Genomic DNA, 17943 nt, shown 5'->3' with positions numbered 1-17943 from the left:
CCATGTTCAGCATTGCAGTAGCCATGCTCCTGAGCGCACCCTACCGTTCCTGCAGGTCTTCAGAGCTGTCTCCTTGGAAGGAGTACCACAGTGACATATGGCAGAAAACAACTAGGTAAGATGACAAAAGCTCTCCCGGGGAACCGGTGTTTGATATCCCGAGAGTTTTGGTACAATATTTTCCCCATAATTTGGCGGTAAACGTTGAACACGCTCGACTGAGTCAGACGTGGTTAGAGGAACAAAGCTTAAACGAGTATTCCAGAGTATATCAACCCACTTCCTCACCAATACAAGCAGTAATAATTGTGAAGCAATGGCAAGCAATTCGAGGCCCACTTGGGTCTCCACCTGTCATGGTGCTTGTAGGCTCCGAAAACCACGCGCTTATCCTGACACTCAGGGAAAAGTGGAGGAAACGTCTGAACCCACTGCCGAGGTGGTCCCCGAAGTCGCATAAACTGGTATAAAGCAATAGAGAATCCCAATTTTGGAGAAGTAACAAACCTTCCATGACAAGACGGTTCATGAGGTGCTCTCTTAGGCATATGCACGACTGCTGTTCTTGATAAATGCTGCAATTATGGGACCACCGGCTTCGTCCAACCGAGGCACTAACCGTCGACTTAAAAGTTTCCTGGATCCGGGTAAACTAACCAAAGTTCGCCCCCAAAACCTCAAGCGCGGCCAATTCAATGGTAAGATCAAGCGAAGCCCCAGGCGCAGATGCCCAGGAACGGAATAGTTAGTGCTGGCGCTAAACCATAATTTCGGGACCTGTGACCTTGAAGACGAAGGCTAGTCAGTTCATGATGTTATCGACTTTAGCTCTAGTTAGGCACTAACAGCTGCGCGCCAGCACGATTCTCAGCTCGCGGGTTTGCTATCAGAATCAAGGTGTGGGAACACTTTGCCGTGAAAATTCGCCGATTATAAGCGATCAGGGCCGACTTCCTGATCAGGAAATTATCAACGAAACCTCTTATTTCTCCGATTATCGGAGGAGCGGCATAGTAATCCGGTGATTTGTGCCTTCATGTGTAGAACATCTAACTATCCGGAAGCCGGTGGCCGCTTACCAAGTAGCACTTGTGTAACTTATAGGCTTCCAAGAACTCCACACATCACAGGTATGCTAGCTGCGCAAAATATGGAAAGCCTCTTGGATATGCCGCAAAGTTCTTATCGTCCTGCTCTGGATGCGGGGAAGCCTAGGCTGGGGACTCGTCGATGCTTGTTGGAAGGTCCTATGTCGAATAGATGTACGCGATGAAAACCTCCTTTGTAAACAACAAATCTATGTCACTGCCATAGTGATTCCGCCGCCTTGTTCGAGCCATGGACTCATCTTCATCTGCTTTCGATATTCCTTTCGACAAACTACCCAATCCCAAACAAGTTTGGGTTGGGAAGCCAGGGAGCAACGAAGAAGGATTGGGAAAGCTTGCCTTGCTCACCCCTGAAGTAGTAGCCAATGCAGCAAAAGAGATAAAGACAGGTCGACGTGTGACGCTTGGATGGGAAATGACAAAACTCGAACTGGCCAATCTCAATCGGCATCCATGTCAACACCACATTATCTCTCTGCTCAACGGGGTTGCATTCGACGATGTCTACGTTTTCAATCCGCGTACGTATCATCTCTCCCCCCATCCATATGTGTTTTCTTCCCCCGTCGCCTTTTGTCGCATTGAGGGCCTGAAAACTGACGAATTCAAAGAGCAAAGCAGTCAATGGGACGGGCTACGACACTTTTCACAAAAGATCCCTGCGACAGACGATAAACCCGCACACCGAGTCTTCTATGGAGGGACCACTGCCGCCGAAATATTAGACCGATCCACGGATCGGATCGGCATGCAGCACTGGGCTCGTGCCGGAATCACGGGCCGTGGAGTGCTCATCGACTACGCCTCGTGGGCCGAAAAGCATGGTATCGAATATACCACATTCTCCACACACCAAATTCGGCTCGGCGACATCATCGAAATTGCAAAGGAATGCGATATCACATTCCAGAAGGGCGATATGCTATTCATCCGGATTGGGGTAACCCACGAATGGGACAATGTCATGACGGACCAACAGAAGCGCGAATACTCGCTTCATCCTGCGCCAGAGCATGCAGGAGTCGAAGCAACGATAGATATGCTGCGCTGGATTTGGGATTGCAAGTTTTCCGCGGTAGCTGGCGACGCTATTAGCTGGGAGGTCAGCAGCTCCATCAGTCATGTTCCTTTTTCCCTCCTAACTAGAGAAGTCAACTTATGCGAGGAAGAAAAGCTGAAATCAGTCTTAGGTATATCCTCCACAGGATCCGGAGCTGTTTCTGCACGAATACCTGCTCGCTGGCTGGGGCATGCCAATCGGTAAGTGAAGACCAAAGAGGAGTTGACGTCTGAAGGTCTCAAAGAGGGACGGTGATGATCTCGTGATCTTCTCAGCCCTAACCAGGTTCATTCCATTCGCTCCTTGTACCGTGTCTGATAAGCGTATGATCTAGGAGAACTCTTTGACCTCGAAGAGCTTGCCCGCACTTGTAAAGAGCTCGGAAGGTGGAGTTTCTTTGTTGCATCCGTGCCGCTGAATATGCCCGGCGGAGTTTCGTCGCCGCCGAATGCAGTAGCCATATTCTAGAAGGGAAATTAACTCAACGCAAAAAGTTAGTTGGCGTAGTTAAAAAATTAAACATTCTAATTCCTCATTCCAAGCATGTGCATGAAGATAAACAATAAAACGAAAGCAAAAAAAGGAAACTTTCAAGTGCTCCCACTCAGATTCGAACTGAGGACCTCATCATTACTAGTGATGCGCTCTACCAACTGAGCCATAGGAGCTGCTTGCTTGATGAGGCTGTGCTCTTATCGGTATAACTATTGATCCGGTAAGCCGGCTTGGCGTGGCTTCGCGGGCTTCACTTTCTGAAACACATCCTGGAGGTGACGTCAACGGGTTGCTGCATTTTGCCGACGGTTGCATCATCAGAGGCTTCGCGTTGGCGACGAGATCGTCACACGCTGCGGCCGGTGCAGGGGTGCAGGGGTGGCAGAGAGTGCGGCAGGGCCTCTGTCAGGGTCCAGCAACACGTCGGTAGCCGCCGAGGATAAGAATACAGCAGCCAAAGCGCGTAGTTTTCGAATACTGGCCGGGCGCGCCTAGATCTGATCGGCCCTGACCATCAGATGGAAAGCAGCTTGCATCACAATGTGGCTTGCCCGTATTTAAGCTTAACGCTCGCTAGCCTTCCCGCTCCCGATGTACATCCGGATCTTGGAGTTAATTAAGGTATCACTTCTAGTAAATGTAGATCGTGGCCTTCGACTGCGATTCAATGACCGTTTTGTCGGATGTCCAGTTACGCTGTATTCTATTGATTTGAAGTTCGTTAAATGCCCTATAATCATTGGAATTGCATACATTGAGGACAGCCATACGGAGTAGAGGGGAGGGACAATGACCCCTGTCTTACAATCCACACAACTCTCCATATTCGCTCCCAGTTTCCAAAGTACCGGGAAACCACCAAACAATTAACTATTGAAGGATCTTGCCGTGATGATTGGGGCGCAACTCTATGTCAATGGATATCAATACTCCATCGGCCTGACCTAAACAGCAGCCCTGCCAACCGAACACCGCACATCGCTACCGTCCAAACGTCATTCCTTGGCTTAGGCAGTTGCATTTTCGGCGACTTTGGGAACCGGGCTCGGAAACCGGTCTTCGCTGACAAAGTCTCCCAGGGTTTCGATATCTTGCTTGCATTGCGGCGCCATATGTCCCGAAGTCCCCAGGCATGTAGTGCATTTTTTCCAATCCATGAAGTTTTGAAGATCTTTTGCACTCGTGAAGGATCCTCTCTCCAGAAAGAGCATAAGATACTTGCCATTTTCAAGGCTTGTCTCAAGCATGTTGTAAATGACATTAACAAAATAGAGAACTGCTCACAATGTGAAATCCAAGGACATAAAGAAAAAAGAGAAAAAAAAATTCTTAACCCGATTCCTTTGTCTCATTGCCAACAATTTCCTATTCCTCTAATGATGAACGTCCCTCAACATCTGCAGCATTCCGCATATCCACAACTTTAACACTTCGATCTTTATGGTAACCTCTCATCATTTGTTTATGCCTGGCGTATATTGGCAAATGGCTTTCCTTATCTCCTTATCAGGTGCCATGCGCCGGGCCAGTTGAACTAAGAGTTAAAAAAGAGTGTGGGCGAAGTCTCCTCCTCACAGACAGTTGAACAGGCTTATTAGCTTTGAAGAAGCTATATTCTAAGCATTCACTCGAAAGCTGAGCACTGCTTCTCCGTTAAGTGAGGTAGATATAAACTTCGAGACTGTCATTCAACAATTACTCCTCTGGGGACCAAAACAAAAAGCCCATTTTCGGCCGAAGAAAATCTTCCAGGAGAGCACCGAAATGCAGCTTGACAGTAGAACTTGCAACACCTGACTCTATCACCCAAAGCAGCTCCAAGGTCAGCTGAGGAGGAGGAGGAGGAGAGCAGCCGGGGGAGAAGAACAAAACGAAGGAAGCAGAGAGTGCAAGGCCGCACAAACAACCTTTTTATATAACCAACCAGGCCAAGCGAGACACACCCGCACAGGACATGCTAAACCGTACTGTAGCAGAAAATTAAGCGTTGTTACCCGGGCGGGCCGAGTACGGCCGAGTCAGTTGCTCCGTGCGTAACACCAGAATCGCCGAAGGAACCGCGCTTGGACAGTAAATACTAATAGCGATGCCACAACGCTCGGATAAAGCATGCAATCGGCCCTCCCGCAAGGAAAGGATGCACAATCACTATTCGTGATCTTGGTGTGGATCTTCGGCAATATGCGTTTTGGCCCCAGTCACATTTCCCGTCGGCAATGGACCGTATCAACATCAGCGTGTCTTCGCCGAGGCCGGTGCCGCGTCTCTTTCAAATTTAAAAAGCGCGAGACGCTGTTTATGACTCAATACCACAGGATATCTTGCCCCTAAGTCTTACGTTTTCTAGCTAGCTAAGATATATACATAAACATCGTAATAGCCCTCTCTAGAACAACAAACCCCAGCCGAACAAAACCAGAAGAAGTTCCCCACAATGCCCTGCTCCCTCCGCCGGCTCTCCAGCCCCGCTGACCTTGCTCGAGCCGTCGAAATCCAATCCATCACCTTCGCCAACAGCGCATTCTGCCGCACTGTCGGCGCCGCACCCGAAGGCAACCCGCGCGATCTCTCACCCTCCGACCGACACGCCATCCAGATATCCCGCCTGCAAGAAACACTCTCCTCCGACCCCACCTTCCATCTCATCGGCGCCGTCGACGATGAGACCGGCGAAATCATCTCCGTCGCAAAATGGTATACATTCCTCGACAAAGTCTCGTTAAAGCGGTGGAAGGAAGGTGTGAGGACGGGCGGAGACATGGAGATTCCGCGGGGCGTGGAGGAAGAAGGGTATAGGTTTGCCAAGGGGATGATGTTCGAGGGGAAGAAGAGGTGGTTCGGGGAGGAAGGGAGGGAACATTGCTGTGAGTCTTCCTCCCTCGACTGTTCGATTCCTACGTGCTTTAATAGGCGCTGTGTGCTCTCTTAAGGAACAGTACTGACTCTTGAAACAATCGACCACTTTCTTTTTCAGTTCTTGCCGTTCTCTGCACCCACCCCGACCATCAGGGCCGCGGTGCAGGCACCGTTCTCCTCAAATACGGGCTCGACATCGCTGACAAACACGGTGTAGAGTCCTACTTGGAAGCCTCCGTAAAGGGACAGCCTCTCTATGAGAGATATGGATTTGAGACTATAACTTTCCCAGACGGCCAGCCTGGGCGGTTGGAATTTGATGTCGGAAGGTTCACGGGTCGAGGAGGAGACGAGGGCGATTGGGTGCGCCTAGCGCTCATGACCAGAAAGCCGCAGTCGAAGAATTAGAAGGAAAGTTACGCGGCTTTGCTTTGGGAACTGGTGGCCGGCGGGACCGTGTATACCCGTTCTATATAATGGAACTTTCATCACATGTCGAGAGCAAATATGGGTTAAAACTGACATCCAATTGAAAAATTCCTTACTTGCACGAGGCTCCTTTACGGTGCCTCCCCGAGTCCAAAAGGTTCCTCTGCTTCATTACATCCTGTTCCAAAGGTACGCTCAAAGCACAAAGACAAACATATTAATCTGGTCAAAGTGTATCCCACATCAAAAAAAAGAATGTCTCAGCGGCTCAACCAGCCTGATACACCGCTGGCCCAGCAACAATATGCGGATTCAGCAAACTCAAGTTGAACGGCGTAACAAACAAGTCCAGATCCGTAACGGCCACAAATATTGTCCCGTTAATTGCAGGGTCCCCAGCATACGTATCAAATTCCGGCTGCGTTGTCTCCGCCGTCATTGGAATCGAGCGGTTGATACGCGTCAACGGCGAGTATGTGATATTCAACTGCGTCACCCACGCCAAGAATGCAGGTTCACCGGCCGTGGATGTGGTAACGTAGCTGTTGTTGGGACCGACGTGCATGCCCGGCTGCTCCCAGGAGATTGCCACGGGTTGTCCTGGTTCTGTGAGCGGGCGGGTCCGGTTTCCTGAGATCGACGGTGCACATGTCGAGTTCGAGCAGAGATCCTCCGGGTCGATTGCAGACATATTTGCCGCGTTGATTCCGGGCCCGAGAGCCGTGTTATTCAGCGCGGTTGCATTGGCTGCGAGTGGATTTGGCTGGCTAATGATGCTGAGGGCTGGATAGTTCTGCCACACAAGCCGAGGGTTCCTCCAGGGGCAAAAGTGGATATGCGGGGCGATCAATGTCCAGGCCCAGGATTGTGGGATGCTACTTTGGAACCAGACAGGCACAGGGAACAAGCCTTCAAATTGACGGAGGATGAGCTGCTGGCGACCAGTAACCGAAATCGCCTGGAGAAGCAGCTGAGCGGTTTCTCGCGCATCCAGATGTGGTATAAAGCCATAAGCTTGAGATTCTATAATTTTGCTGACTTTCTGGGCAAAATCGACGAATTCAAACAAAGTTGTGAAAGGGTAGCGATAGCTGCATCTCGTAGGAGCTGTATGGCCGAGGATGTTACTCAACAGCGTAATATGACCCAGCACCTCACCTCGCAGGAATCGGACCAGGTTTCGGTCTCTAGCAGTTAGACCCGCCTCAATGAAATCCCGGGTGGAAAACTGGGAGAGGCCCGTATCGAACATATCAAGCTGAAACCAATCGCAGTAGAGGAGAAGTGCCTGTAAGGGGGGTGGTCACATCTTTAGCCGCTATCCAATACAGAGGAGCCGGGATCAAGCAGTAGCAGTGATAGCACTCACAACAGACTGGTAATCATAGTCGCTCCGCACGTTATAGATCGGCATCGTGCCATTGGTGCCCAATCCGCCTCCAGGGAGGAACGGCGCAGGTTGTGTGTCGTTGAGCTTGCCGTCACTGGGATATCTCGTCGCTTCAGGAGGCGGTGGCCTTGGTGTAATAGCCGGCGCTCGCACAGAGCCCGACAGAGCACCCGTAACGGTAGGGACGCCGGTGAACGACCCCGTAGCCCGTGAAAAGCTGGGGCCGGTCACCACAGGCGGAGTGGCGGGAACCACTATACCACCCGCATAGGTTATGTTCGCCGGCTGAGCATTTGCGGCAAAGAATAATAAGGGGGCAACAAGCCCCAGGAGGAATGGATCGTAGAACATCCCGACTGCTTGCAATGCCGTTGTGACGATGCAAGCTGGAAAATTTGGGGTGATTCTGGTATATCAAGAGACAGCTAGGCATTTATTCAAGGGACATCGTCCCCAATGCCCTTCTTCAAGGGTCCAAAACAACATCGCTGACGCAATGGCATAGAGAACCGCCGCTGATAGAAAGGTTGAGCGAAAATCCTGAAGGTGTCTACGTAGGTTTTCCACTGCCCGGTTCATCTTGTCGCGGAAGGCGAACATGCGATATCGAAAGCCGGCTTAGGGAAGATTTCTCGGGAGTTTAAGTGAGCTCCGCCGAGGGCCAAGCTGTCGAAGATGGGAATAAAGCTGCTCCCAACCTTATGAAGAATCGATACCGCCGCCCCGTTTTAACGTCAAAATTGACCTTGCGCCACGAGGCCAACCTTGGCAACGGAAATCTTGAAACGGGTGAGGCTTGGGATTTCATTGGTCCGCTTTCACCTCATCAACGCGCGAGCTGGTAGTGAAGCTCTTGAGATAGGCCTAACTGTCAAAAAGTTGCGCTCAATCCACTATCAAGTTATCAACCGGGCCAGAAGAGAGCATCTTCTCGCTCTACTGACGTGCACGAGTCGCCAATCCACCAACCTCTTGCCTAGCTTTTTCCACGTGTGTCATAGTTAGTTAACTAGGTCTAACAAACTGTCCACTATGACACTCGGTGCACACCACCAAAAGAAAATGCAGCCCGCTTCAATGAGCTCATAATGATAACCTACGGCTTATCCTTATAAGATCTTAAAATTTCCCAGCCCTTCTATTTCTGTTATCCCCATTAATCATTAAAAAAAAAAAAAAAAAACACCCTAGTATAAGAAGGCGAATTGTGCGGCAAAGTCGGCACGGAGAAAGCAGCGCCAGAGCCTGCCACCTCCTCCAAATGTTTCCCCCATCTAACTCGGCGGTCCAAGTTCATGGGAATCCGCCGTCTCCCGTTCCTAGTTATATCAACCGGGGATTCAACGTGAAATCCACCATGGTCATTGCCGAAGAATCCGAGCTTTATGCCCCACGGGATCTTTTTGCAGTTCCTATGACCATGTCTTTATGCCCATTCTCGCATTGGTTTGTTTGAATTAGATTAAGGACGGCCTGGAATCTACTATCAATAAACCTGGAGACGCAGCAGTTTCTATACCACGGTTGATCGTGGAGTCAATCCAAGTCCAGCAGATCTACCTGAGTAGGGACTTTCATCCCGTGGTCTAAACTATGAGATGCATGATGGATATTCGTCAACGTTATTCTTTATTGAACTTGTGTATCGGTATCATCATATCCTGCCACGCAGAGTAACTTTTGGATATATCAACGGTCTATCGACCTCTGTGTTAACGCTTAGATGCTGACGGGCAAAAAGAAGCCCATTAGAAACGATAAAGGAACATATCAAAAAAGTCAATGCCAAACGCCCGCTAATAAACGCACAAAGAATCAATCTGAAATGTCCTCCGAGCTCCCGGCTTGCGGAGGCGGCAAGTTTTCCAAGCCTTCCTTGTTAAAGTCACTGGTAAATTGCTCCTTGGCAAAGATCATAGGGCTAGTACGCTCAAAGTATCGCTGCACACTCTCCTGTAATAGACCTTCACTAAGGTCTCCGTCATCGTACGGGCGAGGCTTTTCATCGGTATGGCGAGCCACGGAGGCAAGCCACTCCTCTCGTAACTCCTTGACTTTTTGCTTGTAATCAAGATCGGCATCATAATATTTGCCAACGCCACGGAACCGCTCCCACAGAGATAGATGCGATGGGTGCACGGCAGGACCATGATACTCATGCTCACGCCCATTGCGGATATAAAACCAACGTCGCTCTTGTTCTTTCAAATCAAGACCGGTTGTGTCAGGGAGAAACAGGAAAGTGAGAACCATGCCGGCCAAGCCAAACCATGGTACAACGTGGAATTTTTGTGTGGTGGAGATGTAATTGTACATCACCGCTGCCACCAATGCACCAAGTTTACCAATGGCAGCCGCAAAACCGTGGGCTGACGCGCGGATCGGGGTAGGAAAGACCTCGGCAGCGACCAAGAAAGTGACTGAGTTCGGGCCGAATTGGTTGAAAAAGCTGCTGAGGAAGTACATCGCTTGGAAAGCGTGGATGTGTTCGGGTGAGGTGTAGTATTCGAAGTGATACGCCGGAATGATGAAGAAAATGAAATCCATTAAGAAGCCGATGATCTGCATCCACTTGCGACCGTAGAGTTTGCTGTCAATGAGAAATGCTGCGCGAGAGAGTTAGAGAATCTTTTTCAACCGTGTTGTCTGTGTTTAAGAGTGTGTATCTTGAGATATCATCAAAAGACGGGCACTTACAGGCCAAGTAGTAACCGACGAGGGAAACGCCAACGTTGAGCAGGTTATAAAGCCACCCCGGCATAATGGACGTAGTCTCTGGGCTGATAACAGAAATAAACTCGTTCTGGAACAGCTTGTTCCCGTAGAAGAACACATCGTTGGCAAACCACGTTCCGGCTGTAGCTAAGAGACGGAAGCCAAAGTACTTGAAGGTAAGTCGAAGCGACTTGGTGTCGTAGCCGGTAACGCGAGATTTCGCTTTCGCAATAGCCAACTGCTTGCTGGCGGCTTTCATCTTGTAAAAGCGGTAATACACCAGCCATAGGGTGCCCACAGCGGGAATAGCGAACGAGACACGGTACGTCCACTGCGCTGAAACTGCTGAATAAGGGGCATTTCCGCTTCCATGATGAAAGATGAGAAGAAGAATGATCAAAAGGGCTTGATTGAAAAACTGGCCCCAGCCCTGCATGAGAAATGCACTTGTGACTTTCCGGCCACGGTGCAATCGGTCTTCCTTTGTCGAAACCTTACCGGAACCGACAGCATTTTCCATGCCACTTGTAGCCGTCATGGGGTATTCACCTCCAACTCCGATGCCGTAGAAAAACAAGGACCAAACGTAGCATATCACCCATCCATTCTGAGTAACCCCCCAAGCTGCAGTCAGCATGACAAGACCCAGAAGCATGATGACAGCATCTTGAATCAGACCCCATCGTCGCCCGATCCTGGAAGACATCGTCAATTTGAGGATTGGAGGTACGAAAGGGGAACATTTGCGTACCAGTCACCAAGGATCCCAACGAGTATTTGGCCGACAATGATGCCACAAATTTCAAGGTATTCGACGGCGGCAATCCAAGTCGGATTGCAGATTTCTTTGGTCTTCCAGCACTCGGGAAACGATTTCTCAAACAGCGGCTTGATATTGCCAATAGAAAAGAGGACATAACTAAAGCATATCTTAGCGCGCCGTAGCTTCGATGCAGATCATCCAAAAGGAGGGCCTAGCCAAGAAAATCTGTATGTATGTGTGTATGTACGGAGTGCTTACCCTTCCAAACCAAGCCCAGCACCAGGCAGGACCATATTACGAAAATAGTAGGACACCGGTGACAAGGGGTCGTTCTTGAACATCTTCAAGAAGCCGCAGAACTCTCTTCCAGCCTCTTTCAGGTCGTAAGAACTGACAAACCCTATCCTTTTGAGCAGCGGTAGATCCGCCCAATAGACGCCGTCGGATGTGTAGCAGTCATCTGGGCGAATCAGGCGGTCGAATGCCTCCTTCTCATTCAAGTTCATTTCCTGCAGGGGTTCGTGCGTGCCCGTCATGTCAGGCCCGTGCGGGGCTCGGGGGCCAAAGTCCGTCATTTGTTGGTATTTCAGGGGAAGCTCTGACAAGCTTGCTGCTTTGAAAATCCGCCGAGAAACGAGATGGCCCGCAGGAATGGGTCCTGTCGCGTGGTGGCCCGGACGATGGCCTGGGGTTTTCCTAGCTGACCTGCTTCAGATCAGCATGCAGCCCCTCCAGAAAGGGGGAAACGGGCCAATGGCAAGCGCTGGGGGGACAAAGGAAGCTGGGTGGAAGATGCACGATGCAAGAAGCCAGCGGAAACGCCAATGCTCAGCCCAAGAAGCCAAGCAGATGCCTAGCAACGGCCCGGCCCATCAACCCCAAGCGCAGCGGGCAGCTCTTCAACCACGTTCTTCCAGGCGCCACTCTCACTGGCTCCAGCGGACGATCCTGACAAGAATCATGGCGAAGCTTAACCTGACCAAGCAATCTTGACCATGCACGCAAGAACAACGGCATGATACTCACTTTGCAGGAGTACAGATCCACTACCCAAGAACAGTCCTCTTGGCTCTTAACTCTCCACGAGCCAGTCTCTCAAAGAAGTGCGGAACGAAAAGGATTGAAGTTGACGCAGACAGGAAAAAAAAAAAAAAAAAGAGAGAGAGAGAGAGAGAAATGGAGGAGGGGGGATTGGGAGAATTAAAGAGGAGCGAGAAATGGCTCTGCCTGTGCTCCTCCATCTCGCTCTATGTATCCGCCCCTCCCCGACGGACGTTCCAGCAATCATGGGCAAAGAGTCGACCATCCGCGTGCATTGCCATTTTTTTTTTTCCTCCACCAGCTTGGGGTGGAACCCGGTAACAGGACAGTATTTGCAGTGTATCTTCGATTCGATACCGCCACAGTGTGGTGGTACCGCCATTGAAGCTGCCGTGTAACGGACCGTACCAGGACAGGGCTAAGACCGGTGCAAGACAGGAGCCGACGGGAAGTGTATGAGCTTGCGGCGGAACCAATCAGACTCCAGGGGCCTCGCACGTGTGGCAAAGGAGTCGAGCGAGTGGTGAGCGCCAAGCCCGGGAGAGGGACTTGGGATTTGCTTGTCTGCTCGCCGAGACTCTTGGTACTGGAAGATCAGTTGATCCGCTGGCCGCCGCCCGCCGCCCGCGTTGCTGCAGGAAGTAGCAAAACGGGAGGCGTAGCCGCTGCCTCGAATTGCCTCAACTAGCCACGGGCGGGCCTGCGAGAGCGTCGTTTGCTCGCTGCGGTCGAACAACCCGAAGCCGACGACAGCCAGAAAAAGAAAACAAATAGTATGAGTCTTCGCTGGGCAAAACCTCTCCAGAGATTCGTAGCGTGACAAGCCCGGCGTCCCCCAAGGCCCGCCCATCCATACAACCCACATATTACGCACGAAAGCTGGCATTGTCCTCCACCCTTCCTTTCTCTTGTCGAGGGTTTTCGCAATGCCAGCTGGCAAGACATCCCGCCCATGGACGCGTTGATCTGCACCAGAAGGTCTTGAATTGCGTTTCACCAGCAACTTCAGCTCGCTTTCCCCCCTTGTCTGTCCCTCAGCCAGGTGAGGATCGTTTGACGTTCGTCGCGAACAATCAAGAGTGCTCGCGTTCCCGTGCTATTCCCTGACCGTCGACATGACTCTTTTCAACTTGGACCTGTCCCGCATCCTCTTGGACTCTGTTGTTGCTGGGCATTGGCATACACAAGTTATTGGTGGTGCCGCTCCGTGTGCAACCTTCTCGAAAAGCATTCTACGCCGTCACCTCCAAAGCCGTTGGGCCGGTTCATGACTGTGGCTTTCCGGCTGCCATTATCCGCTAGGATCTCCGTGTGTGTGATGTCCAGCCTCCCAACATCCGAAACGCAAGCCAGATGACTTTCGCAATCAGCTGCATTGTTCTGTTTGTGTCGAAAACTGGATTCTCAGGCTGTCTGATCGAGAGCTTCAGGGTGATTTCATTCAAATGCTCTTTCCGGGCAAAATAGCCCTCCAGGCAGATACATATCTCCCGGACGCGTCCGCAAGCTCGGGCATTTCCGCTCCAGCTGACGTTGCCCGGGCGGGTACACGTCTTATTTATACCGGTATTCTCTAAGTGCATAAACCCATGTTCAGGAAGGTTTCCTACTCCCCAAACTCCAATGAGACACATTCCCAAACCGCAGTCGTTTGAGATCCTCAGAGATCCAACTGGGGATTGGCCGATTTGATCGCAAAGGTTCTGTGAAAACTGGGAGAGAGATCTAATCCCGCATATCCGTAGTACCGATCAAAAGTTGTGTCGCCATACGATCCGGGCTGTAACCCAAAAATAGTCCCTGCCCGATGTCATTGCGGCTGGCTCTTGCGTTGATTTGTTGAATTTTTGACAAGCTAGGGTGATCCTCTTGTTAAGGTGGAGGTAGTTCCAGGAGGCTGATCACGCAGAATCACCTTCGAGTCACTCGAAATTAGTCTGTCTCCATGTTTGTACTTCACACTTGGACAACTCTCTGTACATGTGTGTTGTACCAAATACGTAAGCCACCGTTCCGCCCGACCCGCCGACCAAGAACTTCAAGGCTTCAAGCAAGAAGCCGCGTTGGCTTCTAGAATCCTGAGGCAATGCTGCACTGCAGTGAAGCCGTGTGTCATTTGATTTCTGTATCGCGGAACACAATTGAAAACCCCACACACTGCAGCGGGTTGTTAAGCCACCTGACGTGGCTTGAAATACGGCCACTGAGCGAAATAATGTCACGTAATATGGTATCTAGAGTAGATTCCAATTGTGAGGAGCACAATGGTGACATTTGAAGGCCAACAACATGGATTTTCATGAGTAAGGAGCATAGTTATCGTTCCAACCTGATGTGTGTGTGTGTTTTTCTACCCCGGGAAGCACCAGATTTATGTCCTTCTGATCATGTGTAGTTATCTATATAATATATACCGGAACACTCAGATTGTTCCACAGAATACAAGGGCATCTACCTTGTACAGGTGTTGCGTATGTATCAAAAAGGAATCTATCGCACTTCCAAGCTCTACCAAGTCTCTGCCTTGGCCAGGAATCCAAAATGATCACCGTTTCCAGGCCTGTCAAGGCCCAGCTGTCTCGCGATTTCTCTCACAAGCTCCACAGCGCCCAGCACCTGTTGGCCTGTAGCTCCCAGGTTCCTACATCCAAAAAAGTGCCTACAGAGAAAGAGAATTAGAGCAAAGCAGACAGTACGCCGCGCTGATGCAGGGAATATATCACTCACCCTTTAGCCTGCGGAGCAACATCATCCGCCAAACAGCACACAAACTCCATCATGACCGTTTCCATGGGATTAAGAATCCTCATTTCACCCATGAGTTCACCGTACACACTCCTGATAGCAAAGTCACTCAGGTCTCCGCCCGAGCTTTTGCCCATGTTCGCCAGGATACGGTCGGTATGGTTGGAGTAGATTTGGGAGAAGAAGTGCTTTCCACGCTTGAGTTTTTCTTCAAGAGGAACCGGGGCGCGCATGGATGTATCTTTTGATAGAACGGGGAGGAGGTCTGGAGAATTGCTTTCGATGGAGGACTGGAGGGAGGAAAGAGAGTTTATTCCCTGGGCGCATCGTTAGAAGCGGACTGTCATGGAGAGGATAACTACGGGTAGAATAGGGGAAGAGTGTTTGGTGACTCACCCGAGGAAAGCCAACGAGAACGCTGGCTTTTAAGCAGCATTCTCGGATCCTCCGGGCAATTGTAACTCTTGTGGTTTGGTCGCAGTTGTTCAGGCCGTTGATGTATTTCCATAGCTCTCCCACTGCGGGCTCTTGGTGGAACGAGAGAAGTGCAGCCGTCGCAACGACGTACCATAACGAGGTCGCCGTGGTGTTATTGGCCTCTTTGGGCATAAGACTTGCGAGCGCCGAAAAATCAAGGCTCCGCTGCTGCGAAGTAGGCTGCGGAGCGGGAGAAGAGGACGAAGAGGATGCGGAGGAGGACGAGGAAGCCGCGGATGATATCGCCTTATTCTGCATATGGCCCTGGATGGCCCTCAGGCGCAACGCCGCCTTGGAGTCTGACATTTCAACCCGTGCCCGTCTGTTCGGAACAACCGCCGTGCCTGTGCCGAGCTGATTATATCCTCGCCGAAATGTGAAGGAGGCAGCTGCTACTGTTCGCGATACCGACTGCGTAGGACCCAAGCACTTCCCAAAATCCTTGCCCAGAATGCCTTTAAAGCGTGGGGGGAAGGATGGGGTACGCATACCTAGGGGTCGGATAGGAGGAAGGCAACCAGGCGCCTTTGCCTAGGTACATTCATCTTTGCGATAAACTCCACTCCCGCTGACGCTAAACTATCGCGGAGAGATGGCACCGTTCGGCGAGTTTGCGGGATGACAAGGCATGCAAATAGTGCAAACATGCCGAGCTCCTGTGCCAGGGAGATCGCCGCGTAGCTTTTCACTTTCACAACAATAGAAAATTCGAGCAAAGGTGAAGATGTGTCTCAGAGATCATGATAGAAACCTCTGGGCATTATTCATATTTATTCACAGGGATTTTATCAGTTACAGTTTTGTTATTCTTCTTCGATGCATTTCCCGTCACTCTCCCGTCACTCTCCTGGCACTCTGCTGGCACTCTCTTGTTACATTCGCATCACTCAAGGGATGTACCGCAGATGGCGCAACGCCCATCTGCTATAGCTGCCGAGATATCTGTGAATTACTCACAGAATTTCTAGTTAGCGCAAGTTGGTTCTCACGTGAGGCTCCTCGGACCTCAATATATAAACTGAGGAAATCAGCTTGAGATTCTCTTCTCTCCTCATTCTCTCCTCATCAGGTTTCTTATATATATACATCTCTCTCTTAAAAAAAAAAAAAAAAAAAAGAAAAAAAAGATTTGCTGGAATTGGAACCTTCCTTCAAACTATTGGCCATATATTATGCTAGGCAATGAAACACACCTCCGAATCTCTTAGGTGCGTTCAGGGGCTTTATTGCAGCGCCAAAGTGCTGTGGGATTACTTTCTAGGTGGAGCTAATGAATGCCCTTATGATAGTCACTGATGTGGTTACTGATTTAGTGGCCCACTTCTATCGTTATGTTGACAGCCTCGTCCTGCTTTACGATTTCCAATCATGTCGTCGACTCAGGTCCCCGTTACGAACGAAGGCGAAGATGTTTTCCCCTGTTCCGTTTGTGTGTACTCCATGTTTACGGATCGCCTTGGAGAGAAATTGCCTTGTGTGTGGAACGAAGAAAAGAATTCCTGTGAACACTGCCTAGAGCGTACTACCCGTAAATGTCGCGATGTACGAGGTTTTCGACTCGTTTCCTTTGCTATTCTAACGTGGGTATAGGTCCATGAATCCGCGAATAGCCTCGTCCGCAAATTGTTACGCCTTCGCGAGGTTTATCTAGATCTTGATCCCACCGATTCTCAACGAGCGACTCTCGCAAGAGAGATGTGCGGTTTGGTGCGTGATTATCGCGGTCTGGACTCTGGCGCATCAAAGCGTCAAAAGGGATCTGCTAGGAAGACGGGCTCCTCACGTCGTCGTGCTTCGTCTCCCGTTGCGGGTCTTTCAAAAAAACGTCGTCGTCATTCGACACCATTAGCTGATGACGTCGTCCATGTTTCTTCTGATGCCGATGTTCAAGAACCTCTACGTCTCCTTACTCCTCTTCGTGCCGGAATGTCTCAAATCCAGGTTGAGGTCGGAAACGTGCAGGTATCGATTGATCAGCTAGCCACGCGCCTAACCAGTGGTACAAAAGAACTTCGTGGGACAGCCGAAACTGGTTTCGTATGTTTGGTCTATCATTTCTGCTTGTCCTAGGCTAATTTTTGCGTAGGCCAACGTTGCTTCTTCCATTGATGGTCTGACTGATGCCGTTTCTTCTGGTTTTCGTAGTGTCGTGGAGGCGCTTCGTTCGTCTCAACGTTCTTCCGCATGTTACGCAAATATTAGAATTCAAGGCCGCTATTACCACATATCATCAACCTTAAAGAAAAGAATAACAGACTGCTGGACATTCGAGCTCACTACATCCTCCAATTTACATCTTACGGGTCCTAATTTATGAAACCTTCACATGCTACAATTGACACCCGTTCTCTTCCATCCAGCCCGGGAAGGAAGATCTAAGATGTTGTGCTCAAGCGCTTCCAGGCCAGAGTCTCGCTCGGGTCAACGACTGAGATTATAATGCAACAGCAAACCCACAGCCTGAGCAAGACTTTATCATCTGGCATAGTCAGGATCAATCCCGGCAAAGACGGGACTATCATGGATCAAGTCAAAGAGATTCGTCGCCCAAGGAACCAGGACCTTCCCCACGATGCCTAAAAAGGTTGGACAGCCCGGGGAAGCTCTCATTTTAATGCAACTGGGATTGACTCTGCGGCCCTGTTATACAATCTATTGATTGAAATTTCTGCTCTTGAATCTATCCCAATATCACTGCTGGTACTGTGACACAGGATTTTACCATTCAAATCGAGTTCTGTTTACGTCACTCCTAGCTACTTACCATATATATTTCGCAAGAAGGGTAACTATCGAACCCAGTTCCTATGGCGAATATAATAACACAAAAACTTCGCTGAGATTTTAGATGTCTCAATATCCT

At 50.1% G+C, this 17943-nt stretch overlaps 8 protein-coding genes and 1 non-coding gene across 9 annotated transcripts; 3 read left to right on the top strand and 6 right to left on the bottom strand.

Annotated features, from left to right (window-relative positions):
- The first annotated feature begins 233 nt into the window (after positions 1-233).
- Positions 234-2711, top strand: CIMG_08122 (uncharacterized protein). Its single transcript, XM_001240958.2, has one exon. It carries the CDS (start codon positions 1339-1341, stop codon positions 2371-2373), a length of 1035 nt encoding a protein of 344 aa, XP_001240959.2. The 5' UTR covers positions 234-1338; the 3' UTR covers positions 2374-2711.
- Positions 2712-2764: 53 nt separating this feature from the next.
- CIMG_15073 lies at positions 2765-2837 on the bottom strand. The gene has a single exon. It is a non-coding gene; the product is annotated as a tRNA-Thr (tRNA).
- An 834-nt stretch (positions 2838-3671) lies between these two features.
- Positions 3672-3911, bottom strand: CIMG_13265 (uncharacterized protein; the record flags this gene model as incomplete). The annotated part of the gene is made up of 1 exon (XM_001240959.2): positions 3672-3911. The coding sequence occupies one exon, from the start codon at positions 3909-3911 to the stop codon at positions 3672-3674; it is 240 nt and encodes a 79-aa protein (XP_001240960.2).
- Positions 3912-5098: 1187 nt separating this feature from the next.
- CIMG_08124 (acetyltransferase) lies at positions 5099-5928 on the top strand (the record flags this gene model as incomplete). Its single annotated transcript, XM_001240960.1, has 2 exons — positions 5099-5528; positions 5639-5928. The coding sequence occupies 2 exons, from the start codon at positions 5099-5101 to the stop codon at positions 5926-5928; spliced, it is 720 nt and encodes a 239-aa protein (XP_001240961.1).
- A 289-nt stretch (positions 5929-6217) lies between these two features.
- Positions 6218-7690, bottom strand: CIMG_08125 (uncharacterized protein; the record flags this gene model as incomplete). Its single annotated transcript, XM_001240961.1, has 2 exons — positions 6218-7237; positions 7319-7690. 2 exons carry the CDS (start codon positions 7688-7690, stop codon positions 6218-6220), a joined length of 1392 nt encoding a protein of 463 aa, XP_001240962.1.
- A 1255-nt stretch (positions 7691-8945) lies between these two features.
- CIMG_08126 (MFS phosphate transporter) lies at positions 8946-11930 on the bottom strand. The gene is made up of 5 exons (XM_001240962.2): positions 11844-11930; positions 11076-11522; positions 10806-10973; positions 10037-10749; positions 8946-9945 (listed from the first exon to the last, which is right to left on the bottom strand). The coding sequence occupies exons 2-5, from the start codon at positions 11390-11392 to the stop codon at positions 9155-9157; spliced, it is 1989 nt and encodes a 662-aa protein (XP_001240963.1). The 5' UTR covers positions 11393-11522; positions 11844-11930; the 3' UTR covers positions 8946-9154.
- Positions 11931-12276: 346 nt separating this feature from the next.
- Positions 12277-13628, bottom strand: CIMG_13264 (uncharacterized protein; the record flags this gene model as incomplete). The annotated part of the gene is made up of 4 exons (XM_001240964.2): positions 12277-12954; positions 13042-13090; positions 13194-13530; positions 13607-13628. 4 exons carry the CDS (start codon positions 13626-13628, stop codon positions 12277-12279), a joined length of 1086 nt encoding a protein of 361 aa, XP_001240965.2.
- A 578-nt stretch (positions 13629-14206) lies between these two features.
- Positions 14207-15593, bottom strand: CIMG_08129 (uncharacterized protein). Its single transcript, XM_001240965.2, has 3 exons — positions 15000-15593; positions 14586-14920; positions 14207-14517 (listed from the first exon to the last, which is right to left on the bottom strand). The coding sequence occupies exons 1-3, from the start codon at positions 15567-15569 to the stop codon at positions 14367-14369; spliced, it is 1056 nt and encodes a 351-aa protein (XP_001240966.2). The 5' UTR covers positions 15570-15593; the 3' UTR covers positions 14207-14366.
- Positions 15594-15808: 215 nt separating this feature from the next.
- On the top strand, positions 15809-17933 carry CIMG_08130 (uncharacterized protein). Its single transcript, XM_001240966.2, has 4 exons — positions 15809-16288; positions 16370-16622; positions 16671-17117; positions 17167-17933. Exons 2-4 carry the CDS (start codon positions 16449-16451, stop codon positions 17395-17397), a joined length of 852 nt encoding a protein of 283 aa, XP_001240967.2. The 5' UTR covers positions 15809-16288; positions 16370-16448; the 3' UTR covers positions 17398-17933.
- The last annotated feature ends 10 nt before the right edge of the window (positions 17934-17943 follow it).

Source organism: Coccidioides immitis, assembly GCF_000149335.2.
Source record: "Coccidioides immitis RS genomic scaffold supercont3.3, whole genome shotgun sequence".
In the NCBI taxonomy this organism is placed as follows: Eukaryota; Fungi; Ascomycota; class Eurotiomycetes; order Onygenales; family Onygenaceae; genus Coccidioides; species Coccidioides immitis.
The sequence above is the reverse complement of the archived record's forward strand: the minus strand, read 5'-3'. Positions and strand labels throughout refer to the sequence as shown.

Excerpts from the sequence above, each read along its gene's own strand:
- CIMG_08122 (XM_001240958.2), top strand. The coding sequence starts at position 1,339 with ATGGACTCATCTTCATCTGCTTTCGATATTCCTTTCGACAAACTACCC.
- CIMG_08126 (XM_001240962.2), bottom strand. The coding sequence starts at position 11,392 with ATGACGGACTTTGGCCCCCGAGCCCCGCACGGGCCTGACATGACGGGC. Across the intron at positions 10,974-11,075 it reads GCTGGGCTTGGTTTGGAAGG|TTATGTCCTCTTTTCTATTG; the intron begins GTAAGCACTCCG and ends GATATGCTTTAG. Across the intron at positions 9,946-10,036 it reads CGTCGGTTACTACTTGGCCT|CATTTCTCATTGACAGCAAA; the intron begins GTAAGTGCCCGT and ends TCTCTCGCGCAG.
- CIMG_08129 (XM_001240965.2), bottom strand. The coding sequence starts at position 15,569 with ATGCGTACCCCATCCTTCCCCCCACGCTTTAAAGGCATTCTGGGCAAG. Across the intron at positions 14,921-14,999 it reads TTCTCGTTGGCTTTCCTCGG|GGAATAAACTCTCTTTCCTC; the intron begins GTGAGTCACCAA and ends CGATGCGCCCAG. Across the intron at positions 14,518-14,585 it reads GTTGCTCCGCAGGCTAAAGG|GCACTTTTTTGGATGTAGGA; the intron begins GTGAGTGATATA and ends CTTTCTCTGTAG.
- CIMG_08130 (XM_001240966.2), top strand. The coding sequence starts at position 16,449 with ATGTCGTCGACTCAGGTCCCCGTTACGAACGAAGGCGAAGATGTTTTC. Across the intron at positions 16,623-16,670 it reads CTACCCGTAAATGTCGCGAT|GTCCATGAATCCGCGAATAG; the intron begins GTACGAGGTTTT and ends ACGTGGGTATAG. Across the intron at positions 17,118-17,166 it reads GGACAGCCGAAACTGGTTTC|GCCAACGTTGCTTCTTCCAT; the intron begins GTATGTTTGGTC and ends ATTTTTGCGTAG.